This window comes from Apaloderma vittatum, unplaced genomic scaffold (assembly GCF_000703405.1).
Source record: "Apaloderma vittatum isolate BGI_N311 unplaced genomic scaffold, ASM70340v1 scaffold44162, whole genome shotgun sequence".
Classification (NCBI taxonomy): Eukaryota; Metazoa; Chordata; class Aves; order Trogoniformes; family Trogonidae; genus Apaloderma; species Apaloderma vittatum.
This window is the reverse complement of record NW_009706132.1, coordinates 1-21,803: the sequence shown is the minus strand read 5'-3', so window position 1 is coordinate 21,803 and position 21,803 is coordinate 1. Positions and strand designations below refer to the sequence as shown.

Sequence of the window (21,803 nt, the reverse complement as noted above, 5' to 3'; positions counted from 1 at the left end):
CCTGAATTGTTCTATGATTCTATGATCCCAAAATTGTCCTGTGACTGAGGAACATAAGGATAACCTGCAGCACACACGGGAAAAGCCCAGCACAACCTGGGCTGCTGGCTCATCATGTGATATAATCTCAGCATGACAGCATCACCAGAGCTCCATGGTAAATTTTTTAAGCAACCTCAATTGCTAACACAGAATTTGAATAAATACCAGCTTGAATACCTAGCTGTTCTATTGTTTATCGATAGCAGAATCAAAAACATTCCAGACTTGAATGTTTTCACCCCAAAGAAAGAATGTTCATTGCAGGCAGAGAGGTGAGGCAGCATTAGACTAATTGTTTTACTGGAGGTCCCCGAATATGTCTAGAGTTGTACATTGTCAACTCAGCCAATTGACACTTGGTCTCCTGATTCACAAGACTGTCACAGTTTCAGCTGAAATGCATAGTTAGATTTCTGTACTCTGTACATAAGAACATTGAAAGCTCCATTTCTGTTATAAATATCAAATATTGTATCTGATACTTGGTCAGAGGGTAACCTGATTAACAGCAACAACTGTTCAACAGTGTTCAACAGCTGATCAACAGTCAGCAGCAACAGCAAAATTGCACAAAAATTTTCCTAATTAAAATTATTTGTCTTTTACATACAAATGAGGCTGGAGTGTTTTCTCTTATTCAGGTACATTTGATATCTCAAAAAAGACATATAGGGCCAGATTCTGCAATCCACTCTTACAAATAGTAGTATCTTACTACATGCAAAGTAGGAACTCTCAAAGAACTACACAACACAATTTAAGATGGTAGAATTCTGATGTAACTTTATTCTTAACATATATTCTGTACTCTAGGCAATCATTTTATTACCCTTTTCTACCAACAGATACAGCTATAAAGGTACAGGCAGCCAAAGACAAAGCAAGACAAGCCAACAGTACTGCAAATGATGTCCTGGCCCAGATTAAAGACCTCAACCAGAATCTCCTGAGCTTGAAAAACAACTACAGTAAACTTACAGATGATGTGGCGAAAACAAATGCTGTTGTGAAGGATCCTGTCAAGAACAGTAAGATCATTTGTGATTTTTATTTCACTTCTCGAAGTGAAACAGAGATACTCCAGAATTTCACTTATATAGCGTTACTACAGATTCAGGAATAAAAGGAATCTCTATCAGTTTTGTTCTCTGGACTTTATATATAAAAAGAATTTTAGAACTTAAGGACTGCTGCTACTAGTTTGGAAAAAAAGCTAATGTCAGCAGGATGAATATGTATTGGATAGATTTGTTCTGCAGACTACTTTTTGAAGTATTTAGGAGGTGAATAGTCAAAGACTCTGGCTGACACTTCACCCCTCGATTCAAGCAATATTCCATTCACTAACCCTGTCTTCAGTCAGTCAGGTAATCAGTGCTGGGAGAAATACATAGCTTCTTTCATATATGTTACTATTTTGGGTACAACAGTGAAGACAGAAAGAAAGAGAAAAAGGAGATTCTGGGAATGTTTTCTTGTATGCTTTTCTTTTTGACAGTGAATTCTGTTATCAAAGGTGACAATAGTTTTTGCATTTTCACTTTGTTTATGATGGATAAAGTTGCATTTTAAATTACATCTCTTTTTTTGTGCTAGATTACTAGAACATATCATACAGGAGTATACAGCCAGGGCTCCCAGAAAACCAGAATGTCTTTACAAAATTACTGAAGGATTAATTTCTCAGCCAACCTGGGTCTACCAGATTGTTTTCAGCTTGCTGAAGCTGGGCACCTAAAAACATCCAGTTTAGGAGGTTATCATTCTCGCTCTATGGGCAAATCTGCTCTTCAGACTGTAACTGTACAACTGAAAGAAGTTAATCCCAACAGCTGTTTGTCACTGCCTGCCTGCTGCAAGCTCCTAATCCCTCATGTGTGTGAGCCCCAGGTATAATCCCCATCTGGCAGACCGATCCTTACTGGTTTAGACAACATGAAAAGTAGTTATTGATCGAAATAGCGTGGTTAGATTATGATGGGTTATGGAACAAGCAGATCTGTGAGGTAATGATCTCTGGCAGGGTGGTAGTAAACACAACTGGTCTAGAATCCGTAATTTCTTGGCACTGCTGAATCTAGACTAAACCATCCATCCCAGCCTAAGTATTGTAAGACGGTGTGTACATTAGGGTTTTAGCTGACACTACGAGTGAAAATTTAGAAGTGAATTTCTTGATTGTCCCCAGTCACCAATAATTCATTCACACTGAGGAGTGGCCTTACCACTTGAAAAATCTTTCATGTTAAATAAAGTTTAAATGAAAGATGTTCTCCAGAAATACCACTCTCCAACTGGTAACAGATACTCAGATTACAGAATGAGATTAAAGTATATGCAAAGTAAACCACTCCAAATGTATGTAGTGTGTTGGCACTCAACTACAGGCTAAAGTAGACACAGCCTCTCTCATGTCAGAATTCAGGTCCTTATTTCTTGTTATATGGATGTGGAACATACAAAAGGTAATAAGTTTTTTCTATACTAATCTTTGTTTCTTAATTTTACTTTAAATTTCTGGTTAGATATTCAAAATACTTTCTTATGTTATCTTCTGTTTTTCTCTTTTCTTTGTTTCTGTATCTTGCCTACAGAAATCAGTACGTACATTTTCTTTCTTGCTGCTTTATTGTGCCTTTTCCAGTAAACTGCTTACCACCAAAGCTTCTGCATGGTGCTCTACATTTCACATTCATTGAAATAGTAAAATAGTTACTTTTTGAAGGCTCTGAGCTAAAAGGACTTTGTAACTAATTTTGCTTTTGTGAAACCTTAAGAAGCATCTTGAAGGTTTGGCATCAATACTTGGGTGACTATTCAGAAATTACATACGTGTACTTTCATGCTCTATCTAAGAATTACAGTAATAACTATTATTATTATTGTTGTTGTTGTTGTTATTATTATTATTATTATTATTATAATATAAATGCAGATTTATCCCTTTCAGTGTCATGCACACAAACCCATACCCTTATGCTAGCCAAGTGCTGCAGTCCTTAGATCCACTGATGAATTGTCAAAGGTTATATGCTGAGTAGTATGCTGAGGGGCAAAAAAAGTCATTAGAAGCTTAAAGAAAAAGAGAGAAAAAAATATCCTTGTGAAATTATTAAATTCACCTGAAAAAAAAAGAAAATATTTACAGTTTGCTACTGCTGTTTTTTAATCTGCTTTCACTACACATGCAGAATTTTAAACTTGTGACCAGGATAGTCTTTTCCTAGTGTTGGCCATTACAATTAATTCAAGAATTAATATCAAGTTAATTCTAACCCTGTTTCAGAAATTACTAATGGAAACTAACCAGTTTTCTTTAATCTAGAATTTTTCTTCACAAATGGAGTTTAAAAAAAGGAAAGTAAATATTTAATTCATAACTGAATTTTGCTATGGTAAATGTTTTCCATTATTATCATCCTGACTTGAAGCATAGTTACTGCTTCAAAATCTTACTTTTAACACATGTGTTTTGCTTCTTGCTACTTCAGCTTAATATTCTTAAGTTATCGTATTCTGTTCAGGTAGTTTCCTAGTCTGTGTGTATCTTGTAGTAGCATATACAATCACCTGAGTATTGTATGTGCAGAATTTTCTTGGATTCTAGTATTGCAATGCATAATTATTCTCTGACACTCTTCTCTAAATTTTGCCTTGTTCTTTTTTATGAAGTTGCTGATGCAGATTCCAGTATTAAAACCCTAGAAAAGGAAGCAGATCGCCTGCTAGATAAAATCAAGCCAATCAAAGAACTTCAGGATAACTTAGGGAAAAACATTTCTCAGATAAAAGAGCTTATAAACCAAGCTCGGAAGCAAGCCAATTCGGTAAGCCCCTTTTCTCAGTAAAATGACTTTTTGAGTATTGATTGGATTTAATTTTCTGCCTTGTTCTTTCTTTCCCATAGGGTTAATACTTTCTAATTCTAAATGTGTGTAAAGAGAGCAAATAATTTAGTATAGTTTCTCAGATGAAAAGAGAATATTCTGATGATTTTCACTCTGTGTCTTGTTTCTTCATTTAAAACACACCCTTGTAAAATGAATAATGTCTGTAGGAATGGATCTGTAAAGGTTATTATTGAGGAAGTACTGTGGATGATAGTACAGCAGAAGAGTCACAACATCATTAATTTTTTTGTGAAGGCAGAAATGTACTTTTTTGCCTCAGCACTGATATTAAGCCCCTGATTTCATTTCATAGGACTTATATTACCTGAGAATGATGCCATTTCAAATGCACTGAAGTTACTGAGTGCAGTGCTTTTCCCATATTCTTGATTTTCTTTGTCCAGTGGCAGTTTTGAGGACTCAGACATGAGTTAAGAATATATTTCTAGTTCATTTAATGAGTTTGGATTCCATCTCCCTGACTCGGTAATACTCTGTACTTGAGGATCAGCTGGTTAATGCTAAGGTTGTTCAGCCTGTGACCTAGTGCAGCAAAGAAAAAATTATTGACGAAGATACTTAAGAAAACTTCCTGAAAAATGGCTGAAGAAAGAAAATTCACAGAATAGTAGGATCTTAGGAAAGAAGTATATTCCATATATTTGGTGAAATTTGCACACTATAGAAAGACAGACTACAGCGGTGATAGGTTTGGTTACGTTCATTGTCTGTCTGAAGGCTTTGAAGTACTTAACCACTCAGCATTTCTGAGATAGGGAAATTGCAGATTTTGTTGTATAATGGATCTCCTTTTTGTCAAAGTTTGCCCTAAGCATAAGGTGATACCACTATGTACATCTACTCTAATATATAAACATATCTAGCTGAAATTGAAATACCATCTTACTGTCATCGTGTCTGTGCTGGCATTATGAAAGCAAACAGTATACTGGTTTTTTCTGTGCTCAGAGCGTGAGGAAACTGGCACACATACCCAAATGCTTGTCACTCAGCTGTGAAAGAGAAACTTAGTTATGAATACCAGCTCCATTAGGGACTATACTAAAGCAGTGATAGACAGAACTATTGGTTTAAAAATAATTGCTAAAAGGTGTTTTAAATTGACATAATCAGAGATATTACAAGGTAAAAATGTATCGTCCTGCCTAGCCGACAGTGTTGTGCTGTGATCCCTTCAGGAGTGCTGCTTATTTTCCTGGCTGCGTATTCTACTTCCAGACTATCTCTACTGCTGGAATTCCACTGCTGCTTGCAGTAGACCAGTGTTTCTTCTAGCTATTTTTAATCCAACAGTTTGTCCTTTCAAGTCTGAATACCAGAAAGAGTTTTATATCCTTTTTAAAAACAATCCCAGACAGAAAATTTCATTTTTGCCTCTTGTGCATATCCAAGCAACTCCCTGGTACATGTAACACAGAAATGCGAAGGAAGAAAAAAAATTAATTATAATATTCTTATAATTATTTTGAAGCTTCTAAAGTTATTTCTTGAATAATAAGCAGTATACTGAATTCTTTCTGCTGTGTTTTTTTTGAAGATCAAAGTGTCCGTGTCCTCTGGAGGTAATTGTATTCGCACATACAGACCAGAAATAAAGAAGGGAACATACAACACCGTCATCGTCAATGTGAAGACTGTAGTTGCTGACAATCTGCTTTTTTACCTTGGAAGTGCCAAGTTTGTAAGTCTGTCTCCTGCTTTTCATGTCAGCGTTGCTCGGTCAGATTAGACTGCTGGCAAATACAACTGAGAAAGGTTTGGGGGTTTTTGTTTCCTGGAGGCTTCAAAGAAGTAGTAGAGCGCCTAAGATAATCTAGTAATGTCTTTTGTATTAATATAGAGACTTCTGAAATATGAACAGCAAAGGTTTTTTATATTTTTTTTATTTTAACTAGATATGAAATGGGAGACTTGTACATGGTTTACATTAGAGCTTTAAAATTCACAGTGCAACCAAGGTAATTTTGAGTGTTGGTTGTGGGTTTTCTCTTGGGAATGAAGTAGCTAATCACCTTACATCTGTCAAAGCTCTTATTTATTGTAATTTTATGTCAAGACTACAATTCCAAGTATAATAATGATGAATTATTCAGTTTCCCATGAGCCCTATAGCAGACAGACTTCTAGAATAATCAATAATAGTTCAGTAAGTGGGAAAAGTATTCTATTACTAACATTTTGAACTATGTATTTTATTTACCTAATACAAGAGGCTAGACAGCATCATATAACAGCCTAGAATTCTGACATCATTCTGCTGAAGTTTTACACTCAACATTACTCTGAGTTAAACCCTTATCTTGATGGCTTCAGTATTAACATTTCTGTAAGTCTAGCAGCCCTTTACTGCATATCACTAGCAGAAGTCATTTTTTATCTGTGGTTTAAGATGATTTGAACGAACAAAAGCAGGAAAAAGATAATCTCATTTTAGATTGCTGTGAAAATTAATATTCATACTTTCCTGTCTATATATAGGGTTTCTGATGCCTCATTAGACAACCTTCTGAAATGTAAAGACTTCTGGAAGACTTCCTTTAATTGAAGTATGACATTGCATCTGTTTTCATATTTTATATGCAGACTGACTTCTTGGCCATAGAGATGCGCAAAGGCAAAGTGAGCTTCCTCTGGGATGTGGGATCTGGTGTTGGACGGGTGGAATATCCAGATCTGACCATTGATGATGGATTTTGGTACCGGATTGAAGCCTCTAGGCAAGTATATATTTCACTTTCAGTATCTGGTTCTTAAAGAAAAAATGACTAAAGTTTCTAAGGCTTCTATTCCACTCTCCTCAGGTTAGCATATGAAATGTTTGCTGTGTTTGAAATATCAACTTTCTTTAAAAATTATGTCATAAATATGAGAAATTTTAGTCTGGTTTAACAAAAGCTTTTGAACCTACATCCAATAGTACCAGAAGTATATACACTACAATTGCTATTGTAATGTGAATTGTTCTGTGTCAAGAATTTATTTTCATCACATATTTACCCTCTAGCATCAACAATCTATGACTGCTTATATTCCCTTTCGTTTATATATACTCTCGATTTTCTTCTTCAACCAGTTTCCTTTTAAAACTAGTTACAGATTTTGGAACGCCAATGGGTAACTACTGTTCTTTTCTGCCTGAATTCCAAAGAGGAGCAGCTTTTCTGAATTTCTGGTCTTGATACAGTACTGCAAATAAATGGTCTGTCATACACCAGTATCTTGATTCTTCTCAAAGCGCTATTTCCATAGGCAGAATGTCTTTTCAAATTGTAGATATTTAAAAAGATACAGTTTATGAAAACTCATGGATGAAATGTTCTGGAAAGTTAAACTACACTTTGCAATTTGAGATCAAATGTTGAATGTTTTTGAACTTAAGAAATATCATAATATTCAAATTTCACATTTGTTAGTTGAAGTTTATATTTTCCATTCAAATAGCAAACATATGACATATGGTGTAGTAATTATAGCATAAGGATTACATAACTTTGTCCTTCATCTTCTACTTCTGAACAGATCCTAGTAATTTAGATAACATCATCTACATTGGAATTTGATATGAAGCTGAATCATTAAAGTTAATTTCAGATAGCATTAAACATACAACCAATAATATATGCAGAGAATGAGAGAACGAAGGAGAAAGAAAGCCAAGCACTCTAATTTTGGTTGCACCCATAGATCTCAGAGGAGGAAATGGCATGCCGTTTAAATAATTTAGTGAAATCACGCAAATCAGACATTCAGAGCAGAGAATTAAATAAAATTATTATACCATCTCCGCAAGCTGACTTAATGAATCCTATCACTAGGAAAATACAAGCTGGGATATGCTATGAATTGTTGAAATCTTCACCAGTTCATATTATGCATGCTAAAAGAGCTTGATGACACAGTAATGCCAGGCTTTCATTTACAAGAAAGCTGTTTCAGCAGAATACGGAGCCAGGACACAGTATAAAAATTCAGACATCCTACAAAACACATTGCCTATTAGGCTGGTTGTTCGGGATCTATAGGGTGTGCATGCCATTGGTTTTTTGCACAAACTGCTGGGTCAGCTATTTAGAACAATTACAGCTGCACAAATCTGAAGTACAGAGCAGTGTTTAGGAGAATTGCATTGCAGGGACATTAGTTGGATTTGTGGGATTAAGATGAAGAGTTTGGGACTGATTTTGTGTTCGCAAGGCCAACTTCATAAATTATGTACCCTGCTGAAGATTCTTCAATCCGTTTGCTAACTGTCCTCTGACTCCCTTCATAAGCTGTTGGAGAGTTTTACTCATGTTTTTTCTCCAAATGTTTGCATAGTTCCAGCCACAGACTTTTTCAGCAGCCTGACAGAGCTGCCTGAACAGCGGGAGAAGGGCGTCCAGTTACTACGGGGACATAAAATGTAATTCTGGCCTTGCTGAATTTTGACACTTATTTCAGTGGTGGCATGCGTTGCCACACAATAATAATGATATGGTAGTAGGTTTAAAGGTTGCCAGCAGTTCTTAATCAGGGATCCCAAAGGGCCTTAAAAAGAAGAGATGTGGTGGCATAGGGGTTGAGAAATTCTCAAGGTCACTCAGAATACTGAATGAAATCTAAATATGAAAAAACTGACTGTTGAATAATGATCGGAGGTATTCAATTCAGTTAACTTCTGCATCAAAATTTCGAGTGTGTTAAGAATAAATTGATGATTACTGTATCTGTTTTCCAGGGACACCTGTAATTTTCATCAACTTTTTATTTAAAGCATACTAATACTTTGTATTTTGCTGTATATACAGAGGTTATTATGGAAATATTTTAAGTTTTTTTATGGAGTTGAGGTGAAATCTGTTTATTCCTAAAAGAATACCTAAAGGAATTCCCTATATTTTGATGGTACAGGTATTTAACAAATGTCACTTACAGAGTTACCTGCTTACAAAGGCAAATCTGATTGCCATTAAGAATGGGGGCCTGTTAGCTCAGTGGTTTGAGCGCAGTGCTGGCAACAATGACCAACACTGAGGTCGTGGGTTCAATTCCCGCTCAGTTCCCATGTGTTGCCTGGTCTAGTTGAGAGGTGGCGTCCCTGCCCATAACAGGGAGTTTGGACTAGATGATCTCTAAGGTCCCTTCCAGCCTAGGCCATTCTATGATCCTATGGAAGGAGTGTCTGGCACAGCAGTATGTGACCAAACAATTTAGAGCAGGTTTGCAACACGCAAATAACATCTATTCTGTGAAGCAGCCAAAGGAGGACAGGATACTTTTGAGACTTGCTAGATCAGTGAAACAATGTCATTTGACTGCAGCTTATGTAGGAGTAGGACCTGATTAGTTATGATTTTCATCAAGTGTGATTTAAGTATTACTATTGTTTTGTTAGTGACAGAGTTTAAGCAGCACCCTTTGAGAAAAAAGGACCCTTGAATCACAAGTTCACTGTAGACACATCCGGTTCAGCTCATCAGTAATTAAACTACTGTGGCAAATCTAAGCCATGCTTTCCAATGAAGTTCTTTGCTTTGAAGGACCAGAGGTTTCTACCTGGTATTTTTGTAATATAATGTTGATGACTTGCAAAAGTCATCTCCTTTACATCATGCATCTCCTAAAGAGAAAACTCTGCATGCATGGCATTACATAAATTTTTCTGGTGATCAGTCACACAGCGCTGGTACGTCTGCTGTAATTCTCCATTTTGCAGAACTGCTATCACTAGAAAAACCTGATGACTTGTCATGCACAGGATAGCAGTGTCTTTTTGCTGTCAAGTTAGCCAAGTTCTTTCCTTAAGCTCAATTGTCCTCCCTAAATAAAAGAGAATTATTTATGGAAGAGACTCCATTGTTAGCACTTCAGCCTATTTGAAGATGAAAGACATCTGTGCTATTTGTGGCATATTAGACACCATAAAAAGTGTCAGTCTGCTCAGTGACTTCTGCATTATTGCACTTGGATGTTTTTAAACTGAAATCTTGATTTGAGCCCAATATAGATTGAAAGTGCCAATGACTTTCTTTCAGAGATCATCAAAATTAAAGTTTTTTAAAAAGTCTTTAGCAACTGTTAATCTTTCAACAGTTACTGCACTGAGACCTTGTACCCATTAGAGGGCTTCATATCAAGAAACCTTTTAAAAAAAAAAGAATAAAGTAAAAATTTGGAATTTTTGCTGAATAGAAAACCATCTATACTTAGCATTCAGTTAATTTTGGAATAGAAGATAAAATATTTTCATTAAAATTATTTTTTTTAAAAAAAAAAAAGCCTTTAGGATAATGCGGATGGCTTTAGCCCATTTCTTTAAAATGATTGAACATCATGTTCACATACCTCAGATGTCACTTAGGAGATTCCCTAAGAAAGGTCCCCTCCATGTGGCTTCCAGAGCTGCTAGATCAAGGTATGGGTGGGTCATCAAAGAACCCCAGTGTTTTTTTGCAAATATGCAAATATCGCCTTAAACCCATTGAGATCCCTAACTGCAAAGCAGACAAAATGGCGTAGATCTACAGTCTATTCCCCATTGACTGAAAACCCGCAAAATTTTCAACCCTGCTTCACAGTTCAGGAGAAATATTGTTGTTTATGCTGAGTATTCCATTGCTAGTTAATGTTGCAAGATCAGGCATCCATGATAGGAATTTCCAAATCAACACGACAGTGGTCGTAGGAAATCCAGCATCCTGTTCAAAAAATGAGATAAACCCCACCAATTTCCAAATTTATCCATAAATCCACAGTGATCTCCCTCTGCCTACCTCATCTCCCAGCCACTCCTCCACCACATCACTGAACATACTAGATACTTCATCTGCACATGCCAGAGTTTGGGTCACACTCCATGCTTAATTCTGCAATCATATTATGACCCCATAAGGAATTATTTGTTGATTATGGTCCATCTGTCCTAAGGAGCAGAAAACATACAGCTGGAGAAACTATTAAAAATTGTCAAATTCTTTTGCAGTTGATGTTGTTATCATCAATATTTGATATGATTCATAGAGGAAAATGAGGTAACATCCTTAAACTTCATGGTATTTGTGTCTGTTTGGTAAGTAACTAGAGAGGTCCACTGCAGAAAATGCAAAGTTTATGCATCACAATGAAGGGAATTCAAGTACTTTTTTTCACATGATCATTCATTTCAGATCAAATATAATATAATAAACCTTATGAAATTCAGAAATTTAATTTGCTACCTTGCCTGTATCATTAGTTATGTCAAGAAACAATTACTTAACATTAATTTCATCACAATAATTTTAAAAAATGCAGCTTCTTTGTTACTGTCAATGAAAATTCCAGTTCATCTGGATAGTGAATTTTGTTCGAAAAGGACATTGAAGTGAGGAAAAAAAAAAGGTTCTGTGATCATGTCTTTAACTAAGGGAAGCATTAGAATCTGTTCCTTTGTGTCAAAATGAAAAATAATTAAATCAGTAATACATGCCTATATTAAAAGATTCCATCTAAAACAGATTTTTCCTGCATTTGGTTTGACTGCTGACTCTGTATACTTGGCTTTTTTTGTTAAAATCTCTAGGACTGGGAAAAATGGCACAGTATCGGTGAGAGCTCTGGATGGTCCGAAAGCCAGCATTGTGCCGGTCACATTCAATGCTGTCTCTCCTCCTGGGTACACCATTCTGGATGTAGATGCTAATGCCATGCTGTTTGTTGGTGGTTTAACTGAAAAAATAAAGGTAACATCTTGTCTAGTGCTATTGTATTAACTAGCTATTTATGTAGACAGTTTTCATTATTGCTTATGGGAGAAACAGTAAACTTTAATATGGTGGCATCACTGTAGTAGGTGTTTTAGTAGCAAATAGGATGCCTGCACTCTTAAAAGATAATTGGGATTTGCCCGGACATGTAGGCACACGCACTTGAAGTTTCTCTGCCGGTGCTGTTAACTTCTAGCAAGAAGCCTGAAGACTGGCTCTACTGATGTGGCAGCATTTAGTCTGAACAACTAATTCCTGATGGGTAGCTGGATGCTTTACCCCGGGCATAGCTGCTGCCCCAAGAGGCTTTCAGTATCGTAGTGACAGGAACTCACTTCTATTTCCATACACTGCTGGTCTCATAAGAATATATATAACAATATATATTCCTTTGCATTCAGAGCTTTCTTCATTGTCATGCATCCACAGTGCCTTCTTCCTTTACAGCCTACTTCTGGCATTTCTGCTTTTATTTTCTTCATTTTTGTTCCTATTTTACCCTCTGTACTTACCCATCTTTTTGACTACTGCCTGCATCAGATCCCTGACCTATTTTCTCTTATTTTGCCTATTCATTATCTAGTGACTGCTTCTACATTGCTTAAATTAATGAGAACAAATAGATTTATGCTAAATGGAACAGATGGAAGTCTTTCAGTAAAAAATGTTCTCTAATAAGTACTAATTAGCCTTCTATTTTCCATTATAAAACAATTTAAATGAACTATTTTGTTCCTGATCAATATTTTGATTTTTAAAATATTAACATTACAAAAAAATTCCTTATTTAGCATTTAAAAACCCCTATTGTTTAGATTTTCTTGAACAGTGTACTCAACTTATTTTTCTTTTTACACCAAAACTTGTATATATCCTCAAGCATTGAAATAGCACTATATTCATAGGAGAATGGTCCAACTTTATAATTTTCAGAAAGTTCAACTTTCTAGATGGTTCTGATTTGGGAATATATGCATAGACGTATTCCTTTCTTACAGAGAATAGTGTGGGTGCACATTTCAAGACAAACAAAAACCGAAATTAGAAGATACGGGAGGACTAGACAATGTAGCTTCCACTGCTTGAAATCAGTGTCTTCTAGTCTAGCTTTAGCTTCAAAGATATCCAGATGTTTTGGAGCACAATCAGGTCACTTCATTTTAGAACCTAATTATGGCTTCTGCATACAAAAACAAACAACAAAAAAAGCAATTCTGAGCAGACTTGCACAACTACCAGCTAACTTAAATGAGGTAGTTCTGACTTTGACAAGCATTCACAGGGGCAGGAAAAAATGTTATGAGATATTGGACTAGGAAATTGCTAGTCCATATTAGTAGAACTCAGATCTGCTGAATGGACCCACAAAAAATCACAAACATTTTAAAGTTCTGAAGATGCAGATGCAGTCAATGTTATTTTTTTTGTTGAATTTTAAGAATGTAAATAACTGCTTTGTGTTTTATGTAATTTGATTTCTTATGAGAAATAGGCAAGGAAGTCAATTGAAGGACTTCTTGGATAATTACATATTAGAGAAAAAAGCATATCCGCAACCTGTTGTCTTTTCTCCTTACAGCCTTAAATAGAGGTTCTGGTTTGCTCTCTACCTCCCAGCTTTTTGTCCAGAGACATCTAAAGGTGTTTGCTTTCTTCCGTTAGCCCTAAACAAGAGCCCTCGAAACATATATAATGAATCATCAGTTGCTAAAAGTGGCTGTGTAACTGCAGTGATTAGTGACCCCTACAAAACTAGAATGGTCTTGCTGGCTTTTTGTACTCTGTCTCTTTGATCTTCTTTTTCAAAAGGAGTGGAAATAACACAGAGAGGTGCTTTATCTCCCACACCTAATTTACTGCTCATCTTTCTTTCATTCTTGGATTTTTGCTATGTTGGATGAATTTTAATTTCTACTGTTGTTTTCACCGGTAACAAGTTTAATTGCATTGGCGTTATGTCCTGTTTTTTCCTTGCCATAATAACTCAGTGGAATAAACACTCAGCTGAATCAGGACATTCAGTGCTTGCAGTGCTGTGTAGCTACAACGACCAAAGGCCCAAACACATCCCTCCATAGCAGCTCTGGGGCATCTGTGTGTCTGCCCACCTCACCAAAATGCTAAAATCTCATAGTCTGAATGCAGGCTCAGGAGAACAGACTGACTCAGGTAACAATAATAAGTGCCAGAATTATGATTAAATTAAAAATTTCGTGGTTACACACTTAGAAAAGCACTCGAGAGTCTCATTTATACAATATTTAAATTTTGTTGTATCAGTTGAGACCCTAGAAAATGCATGGTTGGGTGATTTTTGGCTTGTTGTCTTTGGGTGATCCCCCAAAGGAGTCATGAAACTTCAACCTCAGATGCTAGCCTAAACCCAAACCTTATTTTAATTTTATTCTAGATTTCACTTTTTAATTACTAGAAGTGGAGCAAGTACTGAAACATAGTAATACTTCTTATATTTGCACAGCTCTAGAATAGCTAACCTCCCAGACCAGAGATTACACCTGAATTCTACTTCAAAAAATATTCTTAGGTTTACATTAAGAATCCAGAGAATCTAAGATGAATTCAAAAATCCAGCAACCGCTGTTCTGTACCACAGCATAGTCTTGTGCCTAGTCCTAATTTCCTCAGCAAAGTGGTCAAATTAGACTAATAAAAATGTATGTATTACTTGATGCTACCTCTAGGTTTAAGTGTTATAAATATTTTATTCTTAAATAAGGAGCACTTAATATTACAGTTTGATGGTAGAAAAAGTGAAGCTAATGAGTAAAGATATGTACTGTTTGAGTAACCAGGCCCCAAAGCTCATACCTACCACTCCAATAAAAAATGTCACCACTCCTAACAAAGATCATTTCACTTAAATTTCACTGTCATAGAGAAAATTAGTTTGAATTTTAAAACATTTGATATATCTAATGCTTTTTCTTACTCTTTTACTTGATTTTACTTTATTAGTAGTAGGATCTAGTTGAGGTATTTATTTAATATTTAAATATTAACAGTATTTGAATAATATTTAGTAAAGAAGATTTGCTTAACAATGAAGCTTCGTGAAGCATGTGTTTAGGAAAAAGTTAGAGATTTAGCAGAAACTCTGGATGGAAAAGAGTTCAAAGACTCTTGACATTTCAGGATAAACAAAACGACCTGGAAGACAGTAAAATTTAAATTTGAACTCTTTCCTGAATGTTTTTTTTTCTCATTAGTTAGACACAGTGAGGCAGAGGTGAGTAGTGAGCACAGTTCAGCACATGAAACAGTTGTGACGTCAAGTATGAGGTGTGATGCAGAAAAGGAACTGTAGATGCTGCAAAAGTCTGATACCAGAACAACCATTTTCAACCTCAGTAAGACTTCTGATATTTTATGGAGAATTCTCCAGTTTTTCATCTTAGTCAGGAAAACCTTTTTTTTTTTTTTCCTTTTTCTCCAGATATTGTAGGCTTGATATGGCTGGTATATTTGCAGTTCAGGGTTTTTAAACACCATCGCATTTGCTTTGTTCAGACACAGTCTGTGAATGCAAGGATAAATCATTACTTTTCTGGGAATTTTTGTCATCATGTGGTTCACTTGTTAGGCTCACATTATGAAGACCTTAACTGAGACTCTGCAAAAACCATGAGGCTGTTTGGACATCTATTAAGGTCACTGGTATTTTTTTAAAACTTTTTCTCAGAAATCTGCTTCTTCATAGTGCTAGGTTTTGAAATGCTTTAGATTTCCTGAGATTTTGTACATAGCCCTTTTTGCATGCATGTTTGCAACTTATTTCAAACTAAAACTCATTTTCACTTTTAAAAACATCTGTCATCTGACTTGAGTAGAACGCTATGATACTTAGATGTCATGAATTTGTCAGAAGTGACATTAAGTTCATACTTGTTGCTAATTAAAACCTTCCCAATTACCGTGGGGAATATCACTAGCACATTAAGTCTTTTGAGTCATACTTTTCCTTAAATATTTTCAAGTTGCACTTCTCCATATTCTCTTGCAAGATCTTAATATTTGTAATTGCTGTATGGAAAACAGCAGGTGCTTGTCTATCTCAAATAGCTAAGTATATAGATTTTCAATCAGCTCATATTGATGAAGAGAAATTTAAATGGAACTAGGTATTTTTAGAAGGATAATTCTGAGCTGAGTACTCTGTGTACTGTCAAATATCACTATCTTGATCATGATACCATGTTATGATCTAATGAGCATTACCCCATGTGCATGACCCCAGGTTAATGAGTTTCAATAGGATAGGAGTTTTAATAGCTTTTATACCTGCACTTTTTTCTGCATCCATAATCCAGCATGAACTTTACAAATTTAGCCAGTTGAGTTCACAGTTGGTCTTTTAGCTTAGATGATCCGCTCAATTTCCAGGCTTTTTAGCATTAAGTATGGTAGAAATACTTTGCTTATTGTATTGTGGGTAAGATTCCTCACAGTCTTTTCTTAACCAAAATAGAAATAGACCTTAACCAAGTGGGAGTGGGCAGCTGTCTGATAGCCAGGAAAGTCGAGAGTGACGTGAAAGCCTGAGTACCGTCTTGTTCTCCAGGAATCATTGTGCCTAGGCCTTCTCCAGAGTATTAAATTTAAATGGGCTTTTCCATTCTGGCTGATACAAAGTTTAGCTCACATTTTTGCTGATCAGTTGTTCTACAGAAGAGTTTTGCAGATTAAATACTGCCCTTGGTATTTAAAATAATAAGAAACATTTTCTGGTGTTTGTGATTTTCATGCCCCTTACGCTTTCAGACATTTTTATACTTTCAGACACATCACTCCAAATTGAATTCTAGTGAGGCTTGTATTTTCTGTTGCAGAAGTCTGATGCCGTAAGAGTAACCACCTTCACTGGCTGCATGGGTGAAACCTTTCTAGACAGCAAGCCCATTGGACTGTGGAATTTCAGGGACATCGAAGGTGACTGCAAAGGATGTGCTGTCAGGTAGGTAAAGCACTGACCATTCCTCATGCTCCCTCCTGAACCCGTCTGTGGTGATTAGCAGGAATTCCCCAGCAGCCATCAAGTTCCATTAGACAACTGTGGTCTGTACACAATGCTGAGAGTTGTAGGAAACATGAAGCTAGGTTGCAATTACACCAGGAGGGCAAGCACCTAATCTGGGTTGTAAATGTGCTCAGTGTTTTAACAGAATTAGGACAGTGTAACAGTGCTGTGATGCAAAGACTCCTGTTAACGAGTAGGCAGGATTACTCAAAACATGGGAGCGTGAGGTCCATAGTGGGACTGAGTCTGGCTCGTGGACAGATGTGCTGTGGGGCAGAGTCACGTGCCTCAAGGCAGCTTTCACAGCCACCACCATAGTAAACAGAGATGCCCACAAGAAAAAGGTGTTTCCATTCTGGAAAGAGAATGGGAAATCCTCTCTCTGACAGTGACCTGTGGTTACAGGTTGGGTAAATGGCCCATCTAGGCAGGACCAGGATTATAGACTCAGAACTCTATTCATGAGTTTTAAAACAAGATAAGTTACTTTCTTTGCAGATGTGTCCTTGTCCTTGGTGAGCTGGATCTTCATTCCTCTTTGCCACCAATCTCAAACACTTCCCTGTGCCATGTCTCCACTTCAAAAGCTGAAGCTCCACCTGACACTACAGCACAGTCCTAGGAATTGGCATGTAAAGAAGACAGATCTGGGGTCGCTCACATCCCTGCTTATGGCTTTCACGGAGACCCACTTCATAAAACCAGCATTGTTCTCTTACATGCTCCTGATTTTTAGTGAATTTGGCTGTATCAGCATATGGTATAGAGCTCTCACTTCATTAGGCAAAATAACCTTAGACCCAGTCAGGGAAGTTGAGATTAGGCAAGTTTTCAAACTAGCAGCCTATTTTGACAACCTGCTAGCCCTTTGAAATTGAAGGAAATTCCAGTTGTGAAACATAACAATTTTGGAAATACCAGAGGATTTCCTTGGCTGCAACTTTAGATGCTTGACGCTTAGGTGAAAATTTAAGGAGCATGGTGATAGATATAGGCATTTCAGTTCCGAGCAAGTCCTAATGGAAATGCCTAAACCTTTATGTACGCCTCTTCCTAAATTTAATTTTATCATTCATTAGTGGTAGTGTAGGGATATTTGCTTGGAGTAGGAGTGGGTGAGAAAAAAAAGAAGAGTACTTGATTTGAGATTTGTAGAAAATTGTATTAAAAACTCCCTTTTACCTTAACCCATTGTTCCAGTAGCAGAAAGAGACCTGTTCTGAAAAATCTAATTACAAAAATGTAACCATTAAATGTAGCTATGGAAGGTGAGAGGACTACTACGTTCAAGAACGTGGTATGTGTGCCAAGATAAATGGGAAACATGTTCCTAGCCAATATTTCGTATGTAGGTCTCTTGTTCAAAATCAGTGTTCACGATTAAACCAAAAGATTGTTGTCTTACAGCTATCAGATCTGTGTGACAGAAATGGACAAAGAGTCTATCAAAAAATCGTATTGAAAAAAACCTCAGGCCTTGATCTTTTCTGTTTTGTAGTGACAGCAGTGCCAAGAGCTGTGGAGGGACTGATGCTTCTGCTCTTGCAGAATTTGTGGGTAAACAGTGAATCACAGTTTCCAAAGTTTTCAGTCTGAGTTCCTCCAAAATCACTAACATTAAGAAAATCAAGATTTATTAGGGGATGAAAGAGCCCATAATCCTCTTTTACACTGAAGATTACAAAATGAGCCATGACAGGCCATGAGATATATGCAACATATTCCTCTTGCATCTTCCTCCAGATATGCTTTTGTGTTGGGCCTTTACAGCTTTACTTGTTAGAACAGGAGTTTGATATGATATCAAGCCAAGTGCAAGAAGACTCCCAAGAGATGTCCCCTCACTCCCCTGGCCCCTGTATTCTTTTTCTTTTAACCTCATATGGCAAAGTAAAATGGTTGCAATTGCCTCTTTTCAGTCCACAGGTGGCAGATGGTGAAGGGACGGTCCAGTTTGATGGTGACGGCTACGCCATGGTGAGCCGCCCGATCCGCTGGAACCCCAATATTTCCACAGTCATGTTCAAATTCAGGACCTTCTCATCGAACGCCCTGCTGATGTATCTTGCTACTGATGACTTGGTAAGAACAACCAGCTCATCTCCACGCTTCTTACAGGTTTCATGCCATCTTTGCAGTGGCTGGATTCGTCATATTATGAAAACAAATAGTAATTTAATGTAGCACTATCCTGGTATGATGTTGCCTGGTATACTGCTTCACTGCTGTCCAAAAGAAGAAAATGTTATAGAGTGAAAGCTGACTACTTGCTGTTTACAGACTAGGGATTGTTGTGTTAGACTGAGGGGAATGTCAACTTTTCTGAAATTATTAATTAATTATCATTTATCCCGAATGGTTACCTGTACAAATATTGTCAGCTGTGGTTGCACATTCATAGTTCAAAATACTGTAGTGTGAGGGCTGAGAGGATATGGAAAGAGACAAGTCTTAGATTAAAGTCTTACTTAGCTAAAGAAAAAAGTTTCTGTTTACTGTGAGTGGCATTAAAGGGGAACTGAATAGTGCAAAAAAAGGAATGTGATTGTGATGATGTTTTTACAAGGTCTACAAATGGTGCCTTTTATGGCTAAAAGAGAAATTAGAAACATGAGTTTCTAACAGCTTTAGCTGTTCAAAGTTATTATTCACACACACAATCAGATATGTGTGGATAGCCGGGAGAAGTTATTTATAAAGACACTTGGCCAGATCCTCACATGAATCAGGAATAACTCAGCTGCACCATCTCTGATCCAGCCTGATCTGCATGCCTAACTGGGAACAGAGTCCTTTCCTTAGCCAGAAATTATGTACAATAGTTCTCACTGAGGTCTTGAATTGTTGCTGAGCACTCACTATTTTACAAAAACTGAACTGTGTTTGTGTAAATCAGTCTTATTTGGGATTCCGGTATTTTGGGAAAAAATATCAGAACTGCTTGAATTATCAGGAGGAGGATGCTCCTTGTGACTGACTATAGTAAAAGATAACATTTTATTACGATACTGAAGTGCTAATGTAGTTTTTCTAGTTAATTTTTATAATTGAATTTTGATAGTATAATTAATGTAATGATTTAGGATGGTTTTGTGTAATTATTTTTTATAACTATTATTAGTTTATCTAGTTTTCTAGAAAAAAATATTTATTTGATCTTCTGAAAAACATGGCAAGCTGAAAGACAACTGGTCCCTGACATAATTTGTCTCTTAAAATATTGTCCCACTGTTTAAAAACTTGGAAGATGATTTCTAGTGATGCATGGATAGACATGCATAATCATCTAGAATGCTGAATTTGTTATATTTTACTCTTCTTAACATAAATTTATGTTTATACACATAACATTGTCATTGTAGTTTTGCACAAGTATTCAGCATAAGGTAAAGTATTTTCATTCTCCCTACATTTGAGCACAGGTGGAACTGGGCATGAGGAAAATTATAACTAAAATTTCTCTGGTTCTTTCATTTCCTGGGTTACCATTACTTACTTAATGCCTTTCATACTATCCAGTTCCCTGGCTATTTGTTTTGCTCTTTGTATCCTGCCAGACCTTTTTCTGTAGATACTGCAAAATGTATCATTGTTCCAGTCAGCCACCTCCAGTTACTGCCCAGATATTGGTGTCAGTGGCTGATGAATAACAAAGTTCAATGCTCTCTGCTACTCCATCAGTACAGATTACTCTCTGGACACCCTGCTAAAACAAACCTGTTTTACCATCTTTACTGTTCTTGTTTTCTACCTTGCAAGTTCAAATCTAGTTGAGACATGTAGTAAATTCACTGGTAGTACAGACGCAAAGCTGGGTATTAGTTTCACATAATTATAATGTGTATTTCTGTCTTCAAAGAAAATAAAAGTGCAGGCATCCCATCAAAACCCCAGCTAAATTAGCAAAATTCCAGCTAAGTTAGCAATCCAAAGGAGAAGTAAAGCGGAAAAAAGAACTTGCTAGCTGCAGATTTGTGTACATTATAGTCCTGTACAGTAAATGCCCAAGTATTGTTCTTAAAAGCTTGAAATAAGTCACCTAGGAAAAGAAAAGTATTTCTCTAATGTCATATGCCTTTTACCAAAATGAACAAGAATCATAATTTGTATCTCATCCTTTTCATTAACAGAAGGATTTCATGAGTGTAGAACTCAGTGGTGGGCGTATAAAAGTCAGCTACGATCTGGGTTCAGGTACAGCTTCAGTTACCAGCAACCAAAATCATAATGACGGCAAATGGAAATCTTTCACCCTGTCAAGAATTCAAAAGCAAGGTGAGTTCCTGTGGTGTCAATACCATGACTTTCACAGTTACCTGTGCAGTACAGCTAACCATCTAATTATGGGGAAGATGTTGGGCAAAATTGCTGCAATTACAAAGTTCTAGTGATTTAGCAACTTCTTTTGCTTAGATTACTGGTGTTCTGAGTTCTGTGTGGGTGATTGCAGGTAGCTTAATTTTCAGGCCTAATTCTGCTTTACAGTTGCATAAATTACATTCTAAAATGCCTCGAGTGGGGAAGAAGGAAACTTTTTCATCAGTTTCCTGATATTGTTCAAAATCATAGAACAACCTGTGCAACTTTTGTTAGGACAGCAATAGCTTTAATGCCGTACGGTCCTCTCATGCTCAGCATGTCCCAAAGCTCTACAAAGAGCAGTTTCCATAGTGGAAGCTTGTCTACTGTAGGCAAACTACCACTATGGAAACCGCTTTTTTGTGGTTTGTATACAGTCGGTAGACAAACTCAGTAAAACTCAAAACTTTATATTTGCTAATGATATGCAGTGTGCCATAAAATCTAAACTAAATCTGCGTGGAAACAACTGGGAACGTCTTCAAAAGTGCTACTGATTCTGTAACCTGTTACTGGAGCAAAAAGTAAAGTGCTGGATTTGATAAGATCACAAAGAATGCTGGCTATCATGCTGGCAAAACCTTTTCGTTTGTTTGTTTTCAGTCTAGTTATAGGACTGGTAGAATCTTAACTGAGCCAAATTAAATTTTATTTATGACATCTGTGACATGTCTGTGCCTTTATATCATGAAGTCTTACTGCATTCTGAACCTTCAGGGTCTCCCTGGGCCC

General features: G+C 36.6%; 1 protein-coding gene across 1 annotated transcript; it reads left to right on the top strand.

Moving 5' to 3' along the window:
* Positions 1-855: 855 nt before the first annotated feature.
* Positions 856-20,987, top strand: LOC104271081 (laminin subunit alpha-2-like; the record flags this gene model as incomplete). Its single annotated transcript, XM_009865653.1, has 8 exons — positions 856-1,070; positions 3,715-3,869; positions 5,491-5,634; positions 6,537-6,670; positions 11,494-11,653; positions 16,525-16,649; positions 18,632-18,794; positions 20,843-20,987. Coding segments are annotated over 8 exons (1,241 nt in total), but the record flags the coding sequence as incomplete, so codon positions are not given.
* Between the last annotated feature and the right edge of the window lie 816 nt (positions 20,988-21,803).